The sequence below is a fragment of the Lissotriton vulgaris genome, chromosome 4_1 (assembly GCF_964263255.1).
Source record: "Lissotriton vulgaris chromosome 4_1, aLisVul1.2, whole genome shotgun sequence".
Taxonomy (NCBI): domain Eukaryota; kingdom Metazoa; phylum Chordata; class Amphibia; order Caudata; family Salamandridae; genus Lissotriton; species Lissotriton vulgaris.
The window spans coordinates 673,506,262-673,533,008 of record NC_141691.1 but is presented as its reverse complement, the minus strand read 5'-3'; the positions used below and the strand labels follow the sequence as shown (position 1 = coordinate 673,533,008).

General features: G+C 45.4%; 1 protein-coding gene across 1 annotated transcript in view; it reads left to right on the top strand.

Moving 5' to 3' along the window:
• Positions 1–26,747, top strand: part of RALBP1 (ralA binding protein 1) — a 272,192-nt gene that overhangs the window by 77,750 nt on the left and 167,695 nt on the right. Inside the window, exon 3 of the mRNA XM_086964942.1 lies at positions 4,098–4,556. Within this exon, the coding sequence (XP_086821068.1) occupies positions 4,098–4,556 (459 nt within the window). The remainder of the gene's footprint in view (positions 1–4,097; positions 4,557–26,747) is intronic.

Here is a 26,747-nt window from a genome sequence, read left to right as displayed (position 1 = left end):
TTTTAGCATAAGATCTTGAGTAGAAATAAATGGAGCCAGGAGTGATCTATCTGTCTGGAGCTCATGCACAGGTTTTTTTCTCTGGGGAAAAGGTGGAGGGGGTTGCAGCTCAAGGCGCCACTCTTTGAAGCTGGGCTGGCACATAAGAGTTATCCATTTTGGGAACTGCCTCCGCCAATGGGCCATTTTCTCTCTCTCTGCCATATATCAGGCCCCCTAAAACTGAGTCTCATGAGTCTTGAAAGAACTTAACTGGAATATGTGCTAGTTTTGTTGCAAATAATAACAGGAAGCTTGGCAACAGTACCATCTTGGCAAAGGCCTCCCTGCTCATAGTAGACATGGGCAGTCTGTTCTATTAACTGACAGCCCGGGCATTAACACATTTCTTATTAGGTTGCTGTCTCTCAGATCAGATCAGGTCTCTAGTGGTAAATCCAAACCCCAGGTACCAAAAAGTTTCTTATTCTCATTTTGGCAGTAGCTAAGGGAGCTGTACGCTGCCCATCTCATACAAGGATTTCTGTGGAAAGAAACCGGCCTTAGCTTTGTTTATATACAGACCAGAGGCAGCAGCTCCAGATCTCTCTCCAAGTTGGCCATCTAGTCACAATAGTACAAAGGTACATCCTCTGCATAAAGAGAGATTGTATGAATCGCTCTCCCCAAAGGTATGCTGTGATTTGGGTTTGTGCTTCGAAATGTTGTTTCCAGGCTACCATTGCCAGTGAACACCATATTGGGTCAGCGTTCATCCTTGGTGTGTGCCTCGCCCTATATGAATATATGTCGAGATTATCTTCCTTGTTCTAACTCTACCTTTGAAGTTGGTATATAATAATAAATAATTCTTTATTTGGTTTAAAACAAGTAAATACAATACTGTACAGTATAATGTATTAGCAAAAACGACAATCTGGTGCATATTGAGCACATGTATGATCATGGACAAGCAAATAATCAGGTGCTAAAAACGGCAATAAAATCATTGTCTGTCTAAAATAATAGTGTTCCTCATTCTAACAGCACAATTTAAGAAACAGGCAACCTGAAGGCAGGTTCAAAAACCAGTCAACATCTTAAATGTGGCAGGACTAGCCTGACCCGCCTAAAATTAATCCCCATAAAAAATGGCTTAAAAAATCTGTGCATGTTAGAATATAAAGGACAAAAAAAAATGCATTGTCTTGAACAGAGCAGCCCTCAAATAGGCAGAGCGTATCAATGTCCTTTGCGTTCCCACTATTTGGTACACACACAGGCTCTGAATTAAATTGTACCTAAAATGGGTGTAACAAAAAGCAATGAGAATTTGACTAACTGTCATTTAAATAAGGTTCCAGTAACAAAGTGGTTTGAACCAAAATGTAGGCTCTTTCAGAGGGCTAGAACAGTGCTCTAGTTTCCCTTTCATCGGACATAGAAGTTAAAAGTGCGTTTTTGAGCCAAGCAGTGTCACCCCCTTTTTTTTAAAACACACTTTTATTTTGCTTTGAACCATGATAAATTCATTTTATACATCATTTTGTTGAGCAGCAAATTATCATACGGTTGTTGGTTACAATGCGTTACAGCCGGCAATTTATACTGGGTTTGCAGTGTTTATGCCATGTATTCATATTCTACAGTTTGGTTTATGACAAACCTTAAATATCAAGGTTTATTGCATATGTGGTATATTAACTACCAATTCCCCCTGTTCTGGCTCTGTCTGGTTTATTCACTACTATGTTGTTGCATCTGTCACCTTTGTGTCAGGTGTGTGGTATTATTGTATTTACTGTGTGGTTGCACATCCGATCTGTGCCTGGGCTGGGCTCATCTATACGGTGTGAAGTCTAAATACACCTTCTATGTTCTTGGGGCGCTAGTTGAGGAGTCGAGTTCTGGTTCTTTGAAGGCCTCTAACATGGGATCTCATTCCATAGAGATCTGGTTCTTTCGCAATCCTCGGGCCTCTTCCCGCCTGATAGATGCGCTCTCTGCTCCACCCCAATGCACTACTTCACTGTGCCAATTGTGCATTGTTGGAGGTTTGACCGATTTCCATCTCATTGTTATGGATCGTTTAGCTATAAGTAAAGCTAGGTCTAGGAAACGTAGCTGTACTTTTTGTGACTTGGGGCGTCGGTGGAGCCCTAATAAGCACTTTTAGACTGTTTCTACAATTTGAAGATTTGTCACTGTTTCTATGTTGTGCCGTACTTCCGCCCAGTATACACTAAGGTTTGGGCAGGACCATAACATGTGAACAATTTCGGCTCCTTCTACTTTACATCAGGGCAGTGGTGCTGTGTGTTCAGGAACATATGCTGAAGGCGGCGTGATGTAAGGTAGGGCCTATGTGAAACCATGTATTGTATGTATTTAAATTTTGCATTTGTGACACTTTCTTGGGGTATTCTAAAATGCCAGCCCACTTCTTGTCGAATAATTCCTTCTCTATGTCCCTGGACCATATGCTATGAAACCAGCAAGGGATATCTCAGCATGTGCCCTAGTTTCTTTATATAGCCATTTTATGAGATGATGCCCTTCTCCCATTAAATACATTGCCTGCACTAATTCGTGTGTTGGGGGTTCTTCTCTGGCAGGAGCCCAGTGTCTCTTTACATATCGTATTATAACAGTATGTGCCATAGTGTGTAACCCTTAACAATAGTTTGTTTGAAAAACCAAACTGGGTCAACCTTGCTTGAGAAACAGTCCTTGACATATTTAAGCCACAGAATCTTATAAGCATAGTCAAGCTTTAAACCGTCCTTGATAATTACTTGGTTAACTTTGAGTGCCTTCTGGAGCCAAGCAGCCAGCCATAAGATAAGGGGTCGAAGTTGGATTCAATCAGAAACCGCTAATTCTTTATGCACATTAAAGGTAGACCTACTTTAGGGCAATGAGAGAAAACGTTTGACAAACCTGATCTCAATTATTTGTAAATGCGTCAAATTAGAATACCCCCAAATCTCTGCGCCATAGGATAAAGCTGTTAGACACTTGGCTTTAATTTTTTTTTAACATTGCTGATCCATATCTACGTCCTAGCTTGGAAGCAAAATCAAATACTGTGGCAACGCTTCTAGTGAATACAAGCCATCTGGCGTTAACCAATGGGGTCCAGCTAAGAGAGGGATCAAAAATAATTCCGAAATAGGGAAATAGCTTAACCGTGTCATGTTTGTTACCATGAACAAGATGAGCTGTGGTCTTCGTGTTGTTAGGTACAATAAGAACATCCTCTTATCTGGCCTATCTAATTTCAAAAGTGGTAGATACTCAAAATGAACATTTCCTCATGAAAAAAAGTATCAGCACAAAAACTACTTTCTTTCTAGTTTTATTAATCAAAAACATTTTTATTTCTATATTTTTATGTACTTTAAAAAAAATTATATTAGACTGATATGCTCATAAAAACATTTACAGATAAGACAAATTCATATCAACATTTCAACTTAAAGAAAAACCAGAGATAGGTTCTCTCAGTTTTGATACAAGTTATAGTATCCGCCAAATAACACCATCATCCTTCCATTCTCACCTTTCATTCTCATCACACATACCATCAATCATAACACACAAAAACATGACAATAAAAACTCATCTGTGATGGAGTCCTGCTCGCTGTTCCTATCCGTCACAGATCTGGGAGTCCTACATAAGAACCAAACAAAAGAATCAACCAGAAATAAGTTTTATCGATTTGTGAATGCCTAATCCTGATTTTTGGTACCCGTGATGGATGAAGAAGAAGAAGACTTTAACTGTAATTATGTCAGTATTGTATTGGTTCGTCTACGGTAGAGTACTGAGTAAAAGGACCGTGTGTTTTGAAGGAAGAACTTTGGGTGAGATGAAGACAGTTGATGAGCTGGGGCATGAAGAGGTGGTCACAAGGCCAGGAGGAGAAGGTCTGAGGTGTGTATTGAGGGGACTCTTGAAAACAAATGCCAGCTTTGCTCGTGTGTGTCTTAGACTGTAGTGTGATGAGATTGCCAAATGCTTCGTACGTCAGCAGTCCTAGTGTATCATAATAGCACAATTGCTGGGTTGTTTTTGTAGCAATGAGTAAGAGTTTTTCTTTTTCACCTTTACAGCGGAAGGTTATGCCGCTTTTCAAGAAGACAGCTCAGGTGATGAAGCCGAGAGTCCATCTAAGATGAAAAGATCCAAAGGCATCCATGTTTTTAAGAAGCCCAGTTTTTCGAAAAAAAAAGAAAAGGAATTTAAAGTTAAGGAGAAACCCAAAGAAGAGAAGCATAAGGAAGAGAAACACAAAGAAGAAAAACACAAAGAGAAGAAATCAAAGGACTTGACTGCAGCTGATGTTGTAAAACAGTGGAAGGAGAAGAAGAAAAAGAAGAAGCCAACACCTGAGCCCGAGGTACTTCCAGTGGAGGTCCCAAGTGTAAGGCCAGTGTTTGGAATCCCTCTTATTGAAGCAGCTGAAAGGACCATGATATACGATGGAATTCGCCTACCTGCTGTTTTTCGTGAATGTATAGATTATGTGGAGAAACATGGAATGAAATGTGAAGGCATTTACCGAGTTTCAGGTACAGTTTAAAACATTATGTATTTAGCATAAAAACTGCCTTTTTGTTAGTGTGTTTGTGTTTTCTGGAACTAGATTTTGTATTAGTTGGCTTTCTTGTGAATGGAAGAACTGGAGTAAGAACAGCGTCTGGTACCGAATACTTTATCTCGTAAAGATTTCACTTGCTTTGTTATCCTTGATGCCATACAGAGGACAAGACCACACTGCTAAATAGATTCATTACTGTACATGCTCAGAATGTATTCCATGTGATTTTTACATTAGGGTTCTCTTTATGAAACCTGAATATATTTGCAGCACAGTTCAAGGAATACTGCCATCTCTGCATGGGGTTGAGCGAAGGAGAGCTTGAACCTCACACCCAATCGCCATGTGGTAACCCTTTCAACAGAAATGGTGATTCTCCTATTAACATGCAAAGAGAATCTTGATTACATGAAAGACAATGGAGGATAACGTGGAATAACATTTTATCTGATAAAGACTTCTAACTGCATATTCTTTACCTTTTGAATTTTCCAAGTGTCAGACTGGATCCAGAAACTTTTGTGTGAGCTCTCCGGTGGCTCTGTCCGCCTCCGCGTGATGTCACCGGCGTCATTCGCTGTCGCCTATATAAGCAGCAAGCAGTGTCAGTTCTTTTCTTTCCTTGCCAGTTAACCCTGATCTTGAGAAGTTACCCTCTGTCTCTTTTTAACAGGCTTTTTTTTCAACATTTTGTCAATAGATTATTTTTGTGTCTCGAGAGATGACCTCTAGATGGGTAGGTTTCAAGCCGTGTGGCGCCTGTCACCACCCAATGTTGGTAACAGGCCCCCAACTTGTCTATTTGTGGTGTCTCAGCAACGACCACGACTCAGCATTGTGCTAAAACTGCTTGGCCATGTCTCCGAAGGCCCTGTGGGAACGATCCATGATGCTCCTTGTGTCCTGGCAGTCGACATCCAGTGCACCTCATCGGAGGTCCCGGTCCCGAACGAGGAATAGAAGGTTGTGGAAGCGCCCCAGGAGCCCCAAGTCCTCTGTGTTGCACTTGAGGTCCTGGGGACACTCAGGGAAGAGGCATAAGAAGAATATGTCCAAACTGAGTTCGACTTAACCTTGTCTGTCATCTGTCGACGAGACATGTAGGAAGCATTAACACTCCCAGCACAGTTCCGCAGAATCGTTGCGGGGTCCGACTGCGTGCCTCCCACGGTTTCCAGGAGCCGTAGTGTCCCCCGAACAAGTGAAAGAATTTTACAAGGCCATGCGCCATGTATTTGAGCGAGCTGACCCCTCTGGTGCACCATCTGGCCCTGCAGGGGGGATTGGAAGAGGCCTTTCTAGGGCCGCCAGCCCCGTTCTGATACCCGACGACTGGGAGTGGGATTGACTTAGACTCCGGTGGCGACGGAGCCCAGAGGTTCTATGTCATTTCCTGTTCATTTTGAAGAGGTTTCAGGCTTGGGAGAAGAATGGGAGGGATCTCTGGACCCTTTAGAAAACCAATTGGACGCTCCTGTTGAGGCATTGGATTAGTATGAGAAACTTGGGGAGGGCAGTGGCCAGGACACCTCTCCAAGAGGGGCCATCTTATGCCATGGTGGTGAGGAGGGCAGTGAAGGTCCTTTACCTGGTGCTACCCTCTGTGCAGGTCAAGACTAATCTCTTGACCGAAGTGCTTTAGCCTGGGGCTTCCTCATCTTTGTCCTTTTTGCCCTTTAAAGAGGCACTTGGGGATGTCCTTCTAGGTAGGCACTTGGTCCAAGCCTAGCACAGGGACTCCTGTGAACAGGACTATGGAACGCCACCATTGCCCTGCACCGGGTGATTCAGGTTTCCTCAACCAATACCCCACCCCTGAGAGTTTGGTAGTTCAGGCTTCAACGTCCATGGCGCATTTTCTTCTGCTCCCCCAGATAGGGAATCAAAGAGGGTGGATGCACTTGGGAAGATGATGTTTTCTTCCAACAAACTTGCATTGAGGTTGGTGAACACTGCATGCTTATTGGGCTGTTTCTCGCTTTCCTTATGGGAAACAGCTGTGCAAGTACTGCCACAGGTCCCGGAGGAGTCCCTGGCCGTGCTCTCCCAGGCAGTGAAGGCTGGGAGAAATGAAGCAAAGTTCACCATATGTTGTGTGGCTAAGATACAACTGACTTGCTGAGTAGATTGGTTTAACCAACTGTGCCGTTACTGCTCCATGCCTGGTTGAGAACATTTGGCTTCTCAGGTGATGGCCGGGCTAACTTCATGGATATGCCCTTTGATGTAACTCGTCCCTTTGCAGAGAAGGCAGACTCTGCATTGGAGCGCTTCAAGGAATCTCAAGCTACAGGCAGGTCCTTGGACTTCTCAGAAACAGCTCGTGGCCGGTCTACCTTTCGCCCCTTTCACAGCAGTGGAAGGGGTTATCAACCACATCTGCCATACCCCAACCACCGTCCTGCGCATACTCCCCAAGTTTGCCCTGTTCCCATCATGAACTGGGACAGGAACAGACTAATTTGCATACGGCCAGGTTCTGAAACTGGGATGGTGCAGTGAGCTAAAAAACGGTGTTGGATCTAGCCCTGATCTCTTGACTGGGTGAGAGCTTTCTGCTTAATTCAGAGACTCTGTCCCTCACCACCCCTTGTTGTAAATATTTTTGTCCACCCTAAGTGTGGAAGGGTATTCCAGATGTGAGACCCTTGCTCATTGCACCATCAGGATTCAAGCAAACCGGGCCGAAGACGGCTGTAATGCCAGAAACCGGTCCCCGGGAGCTTGTTTCCTTCCCAGTGTAAGAATTGGCTTTTGTAGTTTGGTTTGCCCTGTTCCCATCATGAACTGGGACAGGAACAGACTAATTTGCATACAGCCAGGTTCTGAAACTGGGATGGTGCAGTGAGCTAAAAAACGGTGTTGGATCTAGCCCTGATCTCTTGACTGGGTGAGAGCTTTCTGCTTAATTCAGAGACTCTGTCCCTCACCACCCCTTGTTGTAAATATTTTTGTCCACCCTAAGCGTGGAAGGGTATTCTCAGATGTGAGACCCTTGCTCATTGCACCATCAGGATTCAAGCAAACCGGGCCGAAGACGGCTGTAATGCCAGAAACCGGTCCCCGGGAGCTTGTTTCCTTCCCAGTGTAAGAATTGGCTTTTGTAGTTTGGTTTGCCCTGTTCCCATCATGAACTGGGACAGGAACAGACTAATTTGCATACAGCCAGGTTCTGAAACTGGGATGGTGCAGTGAGCTAAAAAACGGTGTTGGATCTAGCCCTGATCTCTTGACTGGGTGAGAGCTTTCTGCTTAATTCAGAGACTCTGTCCCTCACCACCCCTTGTTGTAAATATTTTTGTCCACCCTAAGCGTGGAAGGGTATTCTCAGATGTGAGACCCTTGCTCATTGCACCATCAGGATTCAAGCAAACCGGGCCGAAGACGGCTGTAATGCCAGAAACCGGTCCCCGGGAGCTTGTTTCCTTCCCAGTGTAAGAATTGGCTTTTGTAGTTTGGTTTGCCCTGTTCCCATCATGAACTGGGACAGGAACAGACTAATTTGCATACAGCCAGGTTCTGAAACTGGGATGGTGCAGTGAGCTAAAAAACGGTGTTGGATCTAGCCCTGATCTCTTGACTGGGTGAGAGCTTTCTGCTTAATTCAGAGACTCTGTCCCTCACCACCCCTTGTTGTAAATATGGTGGTGAGGAGGGCAGTGAAGGTCCTTTACTTGGTGCTACCCTCTGTGCAGGTCAAGACTAATCTCTTGACCGAAGTGCTTTAGCCTGGGGCTTCCTCATCTTTGTCCTTTTTGCCCTTTAAAGAGGCACTTGGGGATGTCCTTCTAGGTAGGCACTTGGTCCAAGCCTAGCACAGGGACTCCTGTGAACAGGACTATGGAACGCCACCATTGCCCTGCACCGGGTGATTCAGGTTTCCTCAACCAATACCCCACCCCTGAGAGTTTGGTAGTTCAGGCTTCAACGTCCATGGCGCATTTTCTTCTGCTCCCCCAGATAGGGAATCAAAGAGGGTGGATGCACTTGGGAAGATGATGTTTTCTTCCAACAAACTTGCATTGAGGTTGGTGAACACTGCATGCTTATTGGGCTGTTTCTCGCTTTCCTTATGGGAAACAGCTGTGCAAGTACTGCCACAGGTCCCGGAGGAGTCCCTGGCCGTGCTCTCCCAGGCAGTGAAGGCTGGGAGAAATGAAGCAAAGTTCACCATATGTTGTGTGGCTAAGATACAACTGACTTGCTGAGTAGATTGGTTTAACCAACTGTGCCGTTACTGCTCCATGCCTGGTTGAGAACATTTGGCTTCTCAGGTGATGGCCGGGCTAACTTCATGGATATGCCCTTTGATGTAACTCGTCCCTTTGCAGAGAAGGCAGACTCTGCATTGGAGCGCTTCAAGGAATCTCAAGCTACAGGCAGGTCCTTGGACTTCTCAGAAACAGCTTGTGGCCGGTCTACCTTTCGCCCCTTTCACAGCAGTGGAAGGGGTTATCAACCACATCTGCCATACCCCAACCACCGTCCTGCGCATACTCCCCAAGTTGTGCGAGGACGTGGAATCGGTACATTCCGACCTTGTGGGAATGATAGCCAGATGTAGTCTGCCACCCAGCCACTGGCAGCCACAGTTCCATGTATTCCTAGTTTGGTTTTGCAAGACCATACTACTCAAGTTGGGGGGAGGAATTCAACATCATCTCCTCCGCTCAGACAAATGGATCTTAATGATTATTCGGATGGCTATTCTCTTTTTTCCTCCTCCTTTACAGCCAACTCAAAAATGTCTAGCGTAGGATCATCTATTATTCGTTTGGGAAGAAGTTTCAGCTCTCTTGACCATGGGGGCTATAGAGAAGGTTCAGATTTCAGAAGTGGGAAGTGGTTGTTACTCCCATCACTTTCAAATACCGAAAAAGAACAAAGGTAGTCTGCGTCCTTTTCTGGCCCTCCGGACTGCCAATCTTTTTCTCAAAAAGGAAAAACACAAGATGCCCATGTTGGAACAGGTCTTGTTTGCCTTAGACCAGGGAAACTGGCTGGTGGCGATGGACTTGCAGGATTCATATTTTCACATCCCCATCTTGCCGGCCCACAGGCAATACCAGCGTTTAAAGGTGGGCCATGAGCACATTTAGTTCCCTGTGCTCCCCTTTGGCCTTACCAGCGTCTCTTCAGCTGTTCACCAAAGTGATGACGGTGGTTGCAGCAGGTTAGGGGTATCAGTCTTCCCCTACCTCAACGACTAGCTTTTGAAGGCACCTTTGCCCCAGGCTGTCATCTCCAACCTCTAGACTATGGCGGACCTCCTGCATGCTCTGGGGTTCTCTATAAACGTGCCAAAGAGTCCTTCTCCGATTCTCCCTTTTATCCAAGCCGTTCTGGACACAGTGGAGTTCCAGGCTTATCCTCTTGAACAGTGAGTCCAGGATATTCTGGTTATGATACCAATGTTTCAGCCTTTACCCTAGATTTCAGTGAGAATGACTCTGAGGCTGCTGGGACTCGTGGCCTCCTCCATCATGTTGGTAAATCATGCCAGCTGGTATATGCGGCTCTGCAGTGGGACCTGACCTTCCAGTGGGCGCAGCATAAGTGGAATCTCTCTGGCATGGTTTGGATCCCAAAGGGAACTGCAAAGGACTGCCGTGGTGGTTGACGATCTATAATTAGATCAGAGGCAGACCCCTCTCCCTTCCCCAACCAGATCACCCAGTAGTGACAGATGCATCACTCCTGCGATGGGGTGGGCATCTGGGAGAGTTGAAGTTCAGGAGACACTGGTCTCTGGCCGAGTCGGGCTCCACATCAACTTGTTGAAGCTTCGGGTGATCGGGCTAGCATTGAAAGCATTTCTTCCATCTGTCAAAGGGATGTTGGTGCAGGTGTTCATGGACAACACGACCGCTATGTTGTACTGCAACAAGCAGGGCAGGGTGGGGTCCTGGACCGTTTGTCAAGAGGCTCTACGGTTCTGGAAGCAGAGCATGACCATGGTGGTTCAATGGCTGGCAGGTTCTCTGACACCAGGACGGACAAACTCAGCCGTTGCTGCCTAATGTATCATGAATGGTGTTTATAAACGGAGGTGGCACACGGTCTCTTTCAGGGGTCCTCTTCCTTTTGTGCTGCTATGAGCACCATTCTCCATTGCAGCGCGCTGGCTACCTGGACAGTAGCCTTCTCAATATTTGTCCTCTTTTGGGAAGCCCTACCCATCTTTTTTTACATCTGAGGTAGAAGCGAAGTCCTAGTCAGAGAAGGAAAAATAATTTTCCTCTGATAGGTTGTCCCTCTCCCTCTGAGAGGTAGTCTCGCTTGTCCCTTTCCCTCTGAGAGGTTGTCCCTCTTCCTCTTTGCAAGTGCGGCATCCACCGCCTCTCTCACTGAGGACCTGGGGATTGGTAGGCTCCAAAGTAATGTAGTCTTCGAACTTGACAACAAAAAGGCAAGTTTGAACCCCTAAGGGCAAGAGCAACTGTAACTGTGCTAGTCAGTAGCCTAATTCAATCAGTTTAAATTGAGTTATCAGTCAATTCTTAATGAATTATATATCTCAGTCAGGCCAAAGGATAGGCAAGATTTCTATCCCCACAATCGTATTTCGTAGTGCCCTCAAAAGGCCAGTTGAGGGAACCCAGCTTCTACTAAAGGGCTTCGATTTCGGAAAAATGAGCTTTCCAAAAGGGCTTAGTTGAACACGATAGCAAGACTGTAAAACTCCTGTTTACAGTTACAAAGTAGCCTCATGGAATGCCTATTTCCTAGTGATGCCTTACTCAAGTACGTTTTTAGTGGCTCCATTCAGGTGTTGGTAAAGTTGCCTTGTAACGTGCTCTCATTACACAGCGTTGCGAGACAACAAGTCTTAATTTTCATGGAGGACTCCAGTCCTCTTTTCATCTTAGTAGAAAGTGTACAATCGTGACCCCTGCCCCTAGTGAAAATCAGCGCTGCTGGTGAGGCAGCCGCAGCAACCAGGCACAAAACTGGAGACCCTGCTTGAACAAAAAGGGAAGCAGGAGGCCTTCCTGAAATACCAACACGGTCTGAATATCAGCGGGAAGATGATTAGACTGAGACAGGCAAGCGGGCAGTGTGGTTCATGAAATGACATTTAATTTTTCATCCAGTGCTCTTTGCCTAAGGAAAAAAGCGCTAGCTGTTAAGTTCAGTCTATTATGCACCCTCCATCTGCCCCACACTATCCCGAATTTCCATCAACAGCCTCCTCCCTCCCACACTGCTCTCTCATCCTCTACACACATTTTTTTTAACACAAACTTCATTGCATTTTTGGTTCTAGTAAAGCAGAGCATATTACAAGAAAATGATGTTGATCTGAGCTGTATCCATAAGTGTGTGCCAACCGTGACACATTAATCATTGGAGTACATTATACAAGATTTGCCAAATCATGTGTTTATAGTATTAATGGATGAGTAAATCAATTACCGGACCCCAACCCCAAAAAAACAACAACAAAAAAAACATCTGTGCCACTTGAGAGTTTTCATTCTAAGAAAAATAAGAGAGGAGGGGAGAGAGAGAACGTGAGCTCCTATGTGGGTGTTGTGTAATGAGTGTATGAATCTAGCGAACACTGGTGAGAACAGTGGACATATCCTATTGTGTATCAGGAGAACAGAATTACTAAACCAGTGGATACACTCTCATTGGGAACCAACTGCCACCATGGGGTCCAAAGCCTGTGCTTTAAAGCTGTTGAATAACAAATTCCATACCATAGAGATTGGGTTTTGCGGAGTCCCCTATGTTCTTCAAGCCTAAGGGCTATGCTTTCGAGAAGGCCCATGCTTTCGAGAAGGCCCATTGGCAGATGTCCTCCTGGCAGTCCAGCAATCTTGGGACTCCTGGTGATTTCCAGCGCCTAGTGAGAAGGAGCTTTGCCAGTAATAGTGCCAGATTTCCAAAGTGCACCCCACCTTGGAAACCCCAGGACCCTTGAGCAATCCCAGGATACAACTCTCCATAGTGTCCCAGCAGGAGCGGCTTGTGACCTCGTTCAGTGCTTTCCTTACTCCTGCCCAGTAATCTGATAATTGGTGACAGGCCCACAACATGTGGCCTAAGACACCATCTCCCACCGCACTCTCTAGTCCCCTGACTACACCAAGCAGGCATACAAGGATCTGCCCTGGACTTTCCTGCTTTTACCACATATGGTTTCTGTGCACCCCCTTGGGCACTAAATGCCTGATTCTGATGCGGATCCTTATGAGGAAGAAGAATACCTGCAGGACTATAATCATCAGCCTCAGCGTTATGAGAAAGAAGGCCAGTCAAGCATTTATGACCAACCTTTCCTACAGAGTATGTGGCACTCGTGATAAATAGATTATAGACACATCCCAGAGGTTATTTCCAAAGCAACTCCGGCTTCAAGCACCAATCCCACAATTTTTATTTTTTTTATTTTTTTTTATTTTTAAAAGACCTTTATTGTTCAAAGAAAACGCATTTGCACATGTCACATAGCCTGCAATCCGCAGGGGCTGGCATCAAAGAAGAACATGCAAATGGAATACTGGTAAGGTAACTCAGCCAATTAGCCGGCAACCCTGGGGTCCAGCGGCGTAACTCAGAAAGAACTCGGAGACATTATTTAGTACGGTAACAATTAGGTCTGTAGGTTTTGTAATTTGTGTCGGTTTAAACACATCATTGCATTTCTAGCATCTGCACTATGTGAGCTGTAGTCTAAGTCCACAATGTAAACAAAAGGCGGCAACAACTACCAGGTAGTGTGTGGACTGGGAATAAAGGTACCGAAGATCTTGCGCTTGTGATGCCACCATGCTGTGGGCTGGCGTATAGTGGTATAGCTCACTAATGCAAAGTGTTAGTTGCATATAGTCAACGACGACAGGTTACGGCTGCCACAGCGGAATCCCAGGTGTTCGTTGTCCCAGTGTAAACTGAACCCTCCGGCGTCTGCGATATATGTATGGTTGCCAGAGGTGGAGGTTCGCGTGTAGGCTCGTTCGGCCGGTGTCACAGGGCAATTATCTCGGGTGTGGCTCGCGTCCCGTGTATGTGTTGTGTTGTGGCATTTCATGGCAACAGAGGTGCAATGTATCTATAGGTACGTGTCATTCCGCGACATTGTCACAGCGTGTAGGGTGTCTTCGTCAGTAACAACAAAGGGCTTGGTCAGGGAACGTGACCAGTAAATAAACAATTACCGGAACCAACACAATGATGAAAGAACTAGGGAAGGGGGGTAAGGAACCAGTTGCGTCCATCGGCGCGTTAGGGGGGGTAGCTGCAGCCTTGGTTAGGGGTCTTCGGTTCTGGGGCGGGGTGTGGCGGGACGGCTATTTGGGCGTGGGGGGGTCGAGTGGAGGCGCACTCTTGATTTCTCCAGAGTGCAGCTATCGGAGGGATCCTTCTCCGAAGGGTATGGGCAGGATCTGTCGTGTGGGAGACGCCATTTGACGCATCAGACACGCCAGACCTCTATCTGTGGCAGGGCGTGTGCAGCAAGCGGGTAGGAGCGAGTGCATGAGTGCGGTTTTGGCGCTGCGTGAGCATGTATTATGTGGAAAAGGAGGGTCGAAGCGCCAGCAGCCGTTGGGGCAGCGTGTCGACAAGGGGGTGGAAAAGGGGGCGAGTGTGGTAGTTTTCCGCAATGCTCCTCGTCGTCGCGGTGGAATAGGGTCATGCTAGCTCAGGTTATCCCCTGTTCCTGACAGGCTTGCTGGAAGGACATAAGGAGATCGCCCCAGAGCTGCGCAATGGAGAATTTCCGGAGTCCAGCTGTTTCCTCTCGGAGGAGCACCGTACCCTCTGCCCGTGCCCAATTAATGAAGGATGTGTGCCAATGTCGGGTGTGGGGGGGTATTGGCCTTCCAATGCTTGGTAAGTACGCGCTTAGCTGTGATTAGGCCCATATCCCAGAATCTTGCCTGTACCTTGTTGAGTTTTGTGCGCTTATAAAGCCCCAAAATGCAGGCTTCCTACGTCCGCGGCACATGTTCGTCCGTGCACTGCGTGAGTATTGTCGTGACCTCGTCCCAGTATATTTGTATGGCAGGGCAGTGCCAAAGCATGTGCAGAAGATCCGCCCCTATCAAAGAACATCGTTGGCAAGCAGTGTCAGTGGCCGAGAAGTATCTGTTTATCTTGTCGGGTCTGAGGTAGGCTCGTGCAAAATATAGAATTGGATAAGTCTGAAACGGGGTTTGCGTGGGATATTAGTCGGTCCAACTAGTATCATTGCCCACTCCTGGTCAGTCCAATCCCTCCCTCTGTCGATCGCCCACTTTTTCTAAGTGGCAGTGTGGAAGGCTGCGTGTGTAGTAGTAGGGCCTGTGCTAGCCAATGTATAATATGTGAGCCGTTGCCCATGACATGCAGATACTGCATAAAATAGTGCATCGGCAGTTCCTCCGATATATCGCCCCAAGAGGCAGTTAGTGTGTGGATAAGGGATGCGTGTAATAGAAATTGTCCAGCAGGGAGGTCCGTGCTAGTGGTGAGATCCGCAAAAGAAAGCAGCGCACCATTTGCATAGAGGTCGCCTAGTGTTTCCACCCCAGCACGCATCCAGCTGGCCAAAAGAGCCTCCGTCAGTGCTCCCGCCGTTCCGGGAGTGCCCAGGAGAGGGAGTATCGGGGCATACGGCTTTGTGGCACGGGTAAGCCGTTGACATCGCAGAAAGCATCTGCGTGCCACCGCCAGGTGTAATTGTGGGGGACAGGGGGAGCGGGTCATAGGATGGAACAGTGTGCATACTTGCGTCTGGGTCCAGACAGTAGTATCCGAAGCAGTGTACCCCAGGTTCTTGCCGCAGAGCCATCCCGACACCCATTGCAGCTGCTCCGCTTGGTAGTATAGCTCCATGTTGGGAACCGCCAGACCTCCCGATTCAGTGGTCATGTACAGTTTAGTCAGCGCCACTCTGGGTCGACCTGTATGTTATGTTATGTTATGTTACTTTATTTCTTTTATAGCGCACGGCTACTCCAGGGAGTATTCCAGACAAGGCCACGAAGTAGGACCTCCAGTTCCCGAAACACTTTGTTGGGTACGTACGTCGGTAGCACCAATCCCACTAATGCCAATTTCTTCTCCCTGGGTGCCAACACCCCCACCACCACTTCCTCCAGTACATTTCTCTGCACCTCTGCTTATTCCCATGACGCCAGTCCCAGTTCCAGGTCCTGTCCCACGGACACCATGGGACATGGAAGAACAGGGCACATCTGACTCAAATTGCATGTCAGATGGGGAAGTCATAAGCAAACATTTTGGGAAAGTACAGGATGATGATGGACATGATAAAGAGTGAGAGAACTACATACATCGTAAAGAAAGTGACCATCACCTTCACAACCTAATGTACCGCCACATGGTATCGCCCTCTTTCATGCCCTGATAGAAAGAGTAGAAAAAAAGTTTGACTTCCCCGTAATGTCTCAGGAGTGCAATTTTGTCTACATGGTTTTGAAGAACATCCTCAGAAATCTACTAAATCTGTCCTGAACCTGGATAATGTGTGACCAGACCTCAAACTATTGCATACCCCAGGCACAGTTCAGCCAGTCATACCTACCTAGAGAAGCACAGGGTGCCAGAATCTACTTCAGCATGCTTTACTGTCCACCTGAAACCTGACTCCATCATTGTGGCAGCAGCTCAGCGTATTTCAATCCAAGACAATCGAGGTATAATCAAGGCTACTCTTCAAGTAGCGGACGGTGCTGAGGCTATGATAGAACATCGTCGAAGAACAAGGGAGTTTCACAGCCAAACTCCCAAAACAACCAGAGTGAGCTTGACTTTCACCCGCTAAACCCAATCACAGTCCACAGCCCTCACACACATTGGAAGAATCTCTGCTTCTGCCTCTGCTTGGTATGTAATAGATCACCAGGTTTTGCGAGATACAGTTAGAGATTCTCCTCCTTCTCCTACAAGGCACCATGGAAAAGGTTACAGAGCAACATAGGAGTCAAGCTTTCGAATCCAGATTTTTTTCTGATTCAGAAAGTCAGGCCAATGGAAACCAATACTGGACCTTTGAAATTTGAAAACATTCCTGAAAAAAACAATCTTTCCAAATAATAACATTCCAAGAAGTCCTTTTGGTTCTTCAGGAAGTAGAGTACCTCACATCGATTATCTTCAGGGAGTGTATTTTCATATTGCTACGTAACCAATTCACAGGCAATACCTCTGATTTTCATTGCAGGGCCAGCACTGTCATTTCAGGGAGTGTACATTTGATCTTAAGTCTGCGCTGTGGATCCATACAGAGTGCCTAGTATCAGTAGCTGCCTTACTTTGAAGACATTGTACGTGGCCGACAGGCTCAGCAAAGCTCCATCGAAGGTAGAGGCTCATGCCTCAATAGTAGTCAGCATAAGCCTCTTCCAATAGTTAGGACTCACCCTGAACACACAAAAATCCTCCATTTATCCTCTGACAAGTTTCTAAGGACAGTCTTAGGCACTCAACTGGAAAAGGCTTTCCCCTCAAAAGTTCAGACCATGGCAAAAGCATTTTGCTCCAAGCAAACAAGATGTACAAAAATCCCTTTTAGGACTCATGCCGTCTCACATTGGTTTAATGACTTGTTACAGGCTCCGGGTGAAGCAATTCAGAAATTGTTTTTGCAGAACCTCTTCTGCCCGATTTCTCCTGTCTAATAGGTCCGGCATCCCCCGTATTACAAGTCTCGTCCCCTCAATGATTCAAGTGCTTTGCTATGTAAAGGCAGGCTTGCTATCCAAAGTTGCGCTAGCTGTTAAGTTCAGTCTATAATGCACCCTCCATCTGCTCCACACTATCCCGAATTTCCATCAACAGCCTCCTCCCTCCCACACTGCTCTCTCCTCCTCTACACACATTTTTTTTAACACAAACTTCATTGCATTTTTGGTTCTAGTAAAGCAGACCATATTACAAGAAAATGATGTTGATCTGAGCTGTATCCATAAGTGTGTGCCAACCGTGACACATTAATCATTGGAGTACATTATACAAGATTTGCCAAATCATGTGTTTACAGTATTAATGGATGAGTAAATCAATTACCGGACCCCAACCCCAAAAAAACAACAACAAAAAAACATCTGTGCCACTTGAGAGTCTTCATTCTAAGAAAAAGAAGAGAGGAGGGGGAGAGAGAGAATGTGAGCTCCTATGTGGGTGTTGTGTAATGAGTGTATGAATCTAGCGAACACTGGTGAGAACAGTGGACATATCCTATTGTGTATCAGGAGAACAGTATTACTAAACCAGTGGTACACTCTCATTGGGAACCAACTGCCACCATGGGGTCCAAAGCCTGTGCTTTAAAGCTCTTGAATAACAAATTCCATACCATAGAGATTGGGTTTTGCGGAGTCCCCTATGTTCTTCAAGCCTAAGGGCTATGCTTTCGAGAAGGCCCATTGGCAGATGTCCTCCTGGCAGTCCAGCAATCTTGGGACTCCTGGTGATTTCCAGCGCCTAGTGAGAAGGAGCTTTGCCAGTAAAAGTGCCAGATTTCCAAAGTGCACCCCACCTTGGAAACCCCAGGACCCTTGAGCAATCCCAGGATACAACTCTCCATAGTGTCCCAGCAGGAGCAGCTTGTGACCTCGTTCAGTGGTTTCCTTACTCCTGCCCAGTAATCTGATAATTGGTGACAGGCCCACAACATGTGGCCTAAGACACCATCTCCCACCGCACTCTAGTCCCCAGACTACACCAAGCAGGCATACAAGGATCTGCCCTGGACTGGATCCGACCATTCCTCTCCGGAAGAAGTCAAAGGATCAGCCTCCCCCCCCCCCCTCTTCCTCTCCACCCTCACGGAAATCACCTGCGGAGTCCCACAGAGATCATCACTGAGCCCGACCCTCTTCAACATCTACATTGCCCCCCTCGCAGCCATTGTCCGACAACACAACCTCAACATCGTATCCTACGCTGACGACATCCAGCTCATCCTCTCCCTCACTAGAAACCCCACCACCCCAAAAACTCAACTTCCAGAAGGGAATGCAAGAAGTCACAGTCTGGATGACCAACAGCTGCCTAAAACTAAACACAGAGAAAACAGAAGTCCTCGTCACCACCCCCTCAGCTTGGGACAGCATGTGGTGGCCCACTGCTCTCGGAAACCCACCTACCCCCTCAGACCACGGCAAAAACTTCACCATCGTACTCGACTACTCACTCACCATGAACCGACAGGTTGACGCTGTCACATCCAGCTGCTTCAACACCCTCCGCATCCTCCGGAGACAGGAAGACAGTCACCCACGTACTCCTCACCAGCAGACTAGACTACGGAAATACTCTCTACACCGGCATGAACAAGTCCCTTCCTCCGCAAACTCCAGACAATACAGAACACCGCAGCCAGACTCGTCCTCGGCATCCCCGGCACAAACACATCAGCCAACACCTACAGAGACTCCATTGGCTCCCCGAAGAGAAAAGAATCACCTTCAAAATCCTCACTCACACCAACAAATGCCTACACAACATTGGACCCATATACCTCAACGACTTAAACTTCCACGTACCCAAAAGAAACCTCTGATCGGCCAACCTTGCACTGGCTAAAACCCCTCTCATTCACAGATCCAGAGCTGGCGGAAGATCATTCTCTCAAATCGCAACCAAGACCTGGAACGAGCTACCATCATATGCTGGCATCTAATTCCTTCAGGACCCCTCTAATTTCATTCACAGTAATAGGTGCAGAAAGATCTTCCCTATCCACGGCGAATAATCTGGGTATATGTGCTTGACACAGGACCTTCAAGAGCTCTTTGGGGTTGGGAGTAGTGTAGGCTGAGTATATTTCCGTTAGTCCAGAAAGGCCTTGTTAATCTCTAGCTGCATTTTCATTATTCCAGTCGGAGTATGTACAGCTAAAATTGGTGTGAGGCTGAGGTCTGGACGTATCATACAGGCCAATAGTGTACCCGATCGGTTTGCTGAGTATAACGAATTTAGGGGTGAATGGTATATTCAAATCCAATATTGTACCTAATTCTAAACTGTATCCCTCCGAAAGGCATTAATTGCAGGGAATCCCTATAATGTGTGTATAAAATGGCTTCAGCTCAATTGCATCTGTTGCACGTGGGAGTTTGAAGTCTACCCTTCCTGAAAAGTTTACTTTTATTGTAAAAGATCCTTAATAAGATTTGAAGTTGAATTAATCTAGGTCTGGCTTTGTTGGCAACCTTCATGGGATGCATCAGTTACTTCCCAATCTATATATTCTAAAAGTTCCCCCATCCACCTCCCACGTTATTCTGAGCTTCTTCAGGGTACAGGGTGCGTTATTAATGATGGTACATTAGATCTGCACATTTTTTTTGCTGGTTATCACCAGTACGTTGCCCTCTAGTGTAGTGGGCATTTGTCCAATCTATGTTTTCAGCTATCAGAAGAGGCCTTCTCCTTCCCAGACTGCAACTCAGACTATGAGCTGGAGATAGAACTGGAGACCCATGATGTACCAGCTGGTCAATGTGCTGCAAGCCCCTTTGCCCACACAAACTGCTCCCGCTAAACGTAAGGCTTTCGGGCCAACAGAGCCATTCGGCCATGTAGGCACCAAGACTCTGCTTCCAACTCCCTTCCTCCAGCTTGGCACCGAAAGTGTACGTCAAGCCTGCTGGCTTGGGCTTGAGTTGAGATACCACACCTTCGGCACCTAAAACATCGGTTCTGAAAAGCACAAAGGACAAATCGAGACCATTTCGGTGCCAAAACAGGAAGATGCTCCTCAAAAACCTCTGGAGCAAATTCTGGAAACGCAACAAAAGCTGGATCCAAAACAAAAGAAAATCTGTATAAATTCAGACACTGGACCTATTCCAGCAAAGCCATTGATACCATCATCCAGAAAATGGACACAGGGTATACATTCCCTCTCTAAAAGGGGGAAGATATGGCTACTAGCCCTCTTCACTCCCATTCCTCATACCCCTTCACCATCTTCACCAGTACCAGTTATAAGGTGTTCAGACCTTCTAGACATCACAACTCAGGGCTCTTCTTGTACAGATCCTGATATAAGGTCTTGGAATGACACTTACGAACAACACCCACCAGATCCATGCGATGATTTTAATATAGAACCTCCTACAGACCCCGATCTTTAGCCTGCAAAACCTCCCCCTCCCGATGACAACACTTAATATCAGGAGTTAATTACCAGGGCAGCCACATACCATGGAGTCACTTTAAACAAGGAATCTTTGTAAGAAGATTTCTTATTTGAAACATTAGGGTCCACACATGAGGCAACGCAGTTGTTAGCTATGTTAAAGGGTATGATGAGGCATGCTGAAGACACTTTTAAATCCAGTGAGGGCACAGATAATAACACCCAGGGTTGATGATAATATAAAACCAATTCTTCCCCTCTAAAGAATTTTACAAAGGTGGTTACAGAATAAACTATTTTAAAGGTAGAGGTATGTAAACACGCACCTCTCCATCTCCCAGCAAGCAATGACTTCACGGCAATTCCCTCCGATCATCATACAGCTGTTGGGTGGGGGGGGGGAATCGGCATCACTTTCTTCCCATTTGGCAATCAATAACAGACAAATGAGTGTTGGACATTATCCTCCATGGTTATTGCTTGGCGCTCGCCAGCTATCCTCCCAATATTCTAGGTTACACTTACAAACTCTCTCTAGAGCACCAACAACTGCTCAAACAGGAAGTACAAGTTCTTCTAACAAAAGGAGCTATAGAACCAGTTCTAATGCAACACCAAGGAGTTTACTCACTTTACTTCTTAATTCTAAACAAGCATTGGAAATGCAATAGGTCTCGCATTAGAAAAGTTGGAGCTATTGGTTTTGTAAATGACAATTTTTTTATGTGTTGGTCTTGAAAATAGCAAAATTTATAGCTTTGTCATTTACAATGCCAATAGTTTTAACTTTGCGCAAACGTGACACCTATTGCATTTGTAATGTAATATGTGTTGTATTTACATGACTATAAAAAGAAACAGGCTTGTAAATACAAACGTTTAGTTTTGTGAAAATGCACTGCCATGCGACATGTGAACACATTTCATGCTGGCTAATTATTCTAATTTGTTTAAATATTTACAACACTTAATTCACCCTAGTAGCCTAACAAAGTCAGTAGATGACGTACCATTTTAGATGATTTCATCCCACCAGGGATGAGGCGCAGGCGAAACCTGCGGGTGAAGGAGGGCCTCGAACACCAACACAAGAGTGCAGGGGCTCGGGGGGGAAGGCCTCACTTAATGGTGTAGCTGCGAGGGAGGGAGAGCAATTTCACTGACAATAGTCTTGCTATTGGTTAAGTTTTCTTAAACACAATAGTCTTTAAAAAAAAGTTATTTTATTGTCACCATATAAATGCACATATTCACGGATAAAGAAAGCAGTATGAACCTGCTCCTGGACTCCTTGCCTGGTAACCTATGTGCTACTTCAAGTCATGCAACACAAGCATCGATTTCTGGGCTTTTGTCAAACTGGACAAGTTTTACTCTTCAGTAAAAGTCAGACTACAGGATAGTTTATGTTAGTGGGAATAAAATAAAAGGCACATGTACATTAACTCGCCTATCTGTGCGGACTCGTCTGTGGGAACACCCCCTTCCATAGACTCTTCCATCTTGATGTTCTCAGATATTTCTGCCACAACTGTGTCACCTGCAGCTGTGCAATCTGAAGGAAGGTATGAAGAGGTAAAGACCATGTGCTGCCATTCTTTGTTTCACCACCTGCATACCTTAACTATGAACCATAAAACGTTCAAAGGACAGTCTAACATGTTTGACATGTTAAAATGACCATACAAGATTTGTAAGCTACACATTAGATTTGGGAAAATGTGTTTTTAGCTAGCCTCTGAAAATGCGGAGGATTTAATGAAAATCGTGAATAGGTCCATCACAGTCATGCACTTTTCCCCCTTTAACCTACATGGATCAAGTAGTCATAGCCAGAGTTGTAAGCCAGCCATTTACAATGTTGCCTTGTTGTTGAGATGGCTTGCATATGCAAACAGCGTGCCACGGCTGCATAGTGGAGGAACGGGAAAGGCATGCAGCGTACGTTGGGAACTCGGAGGATAAGAGTAAATTGGGGAAACTGACGCTTAACGTTTACTTCCCCACCTCATAGCCGGCTGCATATGAGCAGCCATGGAAAGCAAGGACACAAATACCGCCAGGAACACGCTGAAACTCACATCCTCTTTCACAACCACCAGCTAAGCTTCAGGCATACTAGTTAAAGCAAGAGGGCATTGGCAGTCAATAGGCAGGCTCGTCAACTGTGCGTATGTCACTCCCAATTTTAGGAACTATGGAGTAAAGTGACTGAATATATATTAAAAAAAGGAAGCTCTCATTCTTGGTGCATTTCTAATCAGGTATACACTGTAAAAAATGTATTTGAATGTTAATTCAGGTGTAATTTGAACTGAAAGATATTTTTCACCTCAACATTTAAATCAAGCGACAATAGCAGAGTAACGTCTTAACATGTATCACGATTAATCACCTGTATATGAAAGTCTCACCAGGTAAGTGCAAATGGAACGTTGGCAGAATTCTGTGCTGCTGTAAATCCATATTTTACCAGTGACATAGCGTGTCTCGATAGTGAAAAAGCTAGTACGTTGATGTCAAGGTGTTTATTTAAAATTACATTTTGTACGGAGAACGACAGTCATTCAAGTAAGTACCAGAACTAGAAAAATTATATTGGTAAGCCAGACAAGGATATAACACTTGTCTCAACAACACTGCTTTAAGGTCACGTGGTCCATCAAAGTTTACGAGATTTGTGGATTTTGGTCTGCAACATCAGGAAAACACTGAATAAACATGATGCAAAATATTAATGTATCTCTAAAGAGTTGTGTCATTCCTATGGTTCTTTGTCCCAGTGTAGGGGTAGCCAGCCCTCTCCGACTTGTCTGGCGCGAGGGAAGGCACAGCCCCCTCATGCTGTGTCAAACCGAAATAGTGAGGGACGAAAAGCTGTAGTTATCAATTATATCTCTCCCTGGGAGTTAAATGTCAACTTTCTATGTGAAACGAAGGGGTACCATTCCTTATCAGATTCTCTCCTGTGAGTTTACCTTCCTCACCATCCTCGGTAACAAACCTGCAGTCCTCCATCTCGGACACCAGGGAGCCTCGCAGCTACAGCAACAACCTGGCTTCCAATATCTCCAACCACAAGAGGTCTTACTAGAACGCACAAAGATTACATCACAATCGCAAGTAATGGCAAAAGGGTTTCATGTCCAGTACGTCACTACTGCTGCTAGTCGCCATATTGGAACGATGTGGAGTTGCTTTTACTAGTTTTAGTTTTGCTATTAGAAAACAAGTGGAACACTTGCACATTCGCAAAGGTCACACGTCTTGAACCCATACTTAACGATTACAAAGCGCAATTGATTAAAACTTCCGTAGTCATTTTATGCACCTTTGGCATGCAGCTATATTTTCATGAAACTTGATTTTAATTAATTGGGTAAACAAGCATTGGACGCGCAGCTGTAAAGCTGCACGGCCGTGAAAGGATCATCTGCATATTAAAAAAAAGTCATCCTGCAACAAACATAACCAGCACCCCCACTCTCCTACCTCCTCCACCGCCCAGGAACTCACAGGAATGACGGCACAAAGGACAACAAACAACAAAAAAAAACGGGCGGGAACAGAATACTGAATCCCGCCCCTCCAGGACTCCCTGCCCTGCCTCATGGTTGCCAAGGCAATATTTCTTAAAATGTTGTCTTGCTACCGTAAGGCAGGTCATGGAGTCCTCGAGAGGTGGGATCCAGAGCAGACAAATCTGCTAAACAGGAGTTTTTTCCAATGGCAGGCCTCCGTTTCCAGAGGCCTGCCAATGGAAAAAGGGGGTGTGTTTTCACGCAGTACTGAAATTCTCCTGTTCACAATAAGTCTTTGCCTCCAACAGGGCCATGCCCTGCAATGGAGGCTTCGACCTAAAAAGGACGGTTCTCTGTGACCAATATTCCATTTCAGACCTCTAAACTTGTATATACTGTTAGAAAACTTCCATATGGGCACACTTCAACAGGTGCTTCCCCTCTTACAGCAAGGCGACTTTATGTTGAACACTAGACTTAAAGGATGCGTACTTTCACTTGCCTATTCACCCAGCACATCACAAATACCTCAGATTTGTGGTATCAGGAAAACAATATCAATTCAAAGTACTCCCATTTGGAGTAACTATTGCACCCAGAGTATTTACCAAATATCTAGCAGTAGTAGTAGTTCATCTAAGAAGACAACAAATTCATGTCTTTAGACAATTGGCTCATTAAAGCCAACAGACATCTCAAGTGTTTACAACACACTTCAACTACAATAAATCTTCTTCAACAATTGTGATTTACACTCAATGTGCAAAACTCTCATCTCCAACTCGCGTAACTGCAACCTTTTTTAGGAGCTATGCTAAACGCTCAAACGGGTTTAGCCTATCCCAATGCAACCAGGAATTCACAATTTTCAAACACTGCTACTACAATTCCAAAGCAACCAGTATCTAACAGTGAGAACTTTCATGAAACCTTTGGGGTTATGGCATCATGCATTTGCCATAGTACCTCACGCAAGGTTAAATATACGTCCTCTACAGGAATGCATAGTACGTCAATGGAATCAATCACAGGGTCAATTAAAGGATTTAGTGTTGGCTCTCTGCAGTGGTGGGAAACACAAAGCCTCAGAAGGGTGGCCCTTTATCGACCCTGTTCCACAGATCATTCTCACTGCGGACGCATCCCCTACAGGGTGGGCTACACATCTACAACATCAAACAGTTCATTGGACACCAAACACAAGAGTCTCCACATCAACTACCTATAGCTTCTAGCTGTTCACCTAGCACCAAAGCATTTCTACCTCACCTGATAGGGAAAGTTGTTTTAGACTGGAGGGACAATATGACAGCTATGTACTATGTACAAAAACAGGGGAGAGGGAGGGGGACACACACTACAGTTATCATGCCTCTTTCAGACCATTTGGCAATACATCACAAAATCCAACTGCTAGCAAAACACCTTCCAGGAACGCATTTGCCAACCTCAGCAGGATGTGGCAGCAAGTCCACAAATGGGAACTACACACCCAAGTCCTCCTCCCTTATTTCCACAAATGGGATCTCCACAAATAGATCTCTTTGCAACAGCTAAGTACTCAAAATGCCCAAACTTCGCCTTCAGGTTCCCACATTGGCTAAGCAAGGGCAATGCCCTACGGATGAACTGGTTAGGGATATTTGTTTACACTTTTCCGCCGCTCCTTCTTTTCCATTTCTGGTTCGGTAGCTCATACAAATATATCTTCACCTCATTTTGACAGCTCCCTCATGGGCTCGTCAACCATGGTTCACCACACTAATGGAACTTTCAGTAGTTCCACTCATCAAACCTTCTCACGCAGAACATGAAGAAATCGGACATCTAAATCCCAAGGAACTCACCCAAGCGATTTGGCTTCTGAAGTCCTGAAGTTTGTATACCCAAATCTACCATCTGATTGCATGAAAATTCTTAAAGAAGCAAGAAAACCTATCACTAGAGCATGCTATATATTGTAATAACCTAACAATTGAACTACTAGATGCCTCTATACAACAAATGTATCTGTTGCATCTGCAACGTGCAAGCCTTGCATACACATCCATAAGACTACACATTTCAGCAGTAGCTGCATATCTTCAAAACAGACCACTCTTATCTCTCTTTAAAGTGCCAGTAATTAAATCCTGTATGGGATGTCTTAAAAGAGTGATACCACCCAAAAGTCCACCTGCATGGAACCTTAATACTGTTCTAAGAAGACCTTTTGAACCGCTACACTATTGCCCACTGCAATTCCTTTCTTGGATGGTTGCTTTCCTGATTGCTATCACTTCACTGAGGCGTGTTCGTGCGATTCAGGCCTTAATATTAAAAGTACCATTTAAAAACTCCTTTGAGACAGAATAGTTCTTCACACTAGCCCAAAGTTTCTTCCAAAAGTAGTTTCTGCTTTTCATATTAACCAATCGGTTAAGCTACCTGTGTTCTTTCCTCAATCTGATTCTGTAGCAGAAAGAGCTTTACATACATTGGATCTCAAAAGAGCTTTATTGTATTATATTGATAGAACAAAAGATTTTCGCAAAAC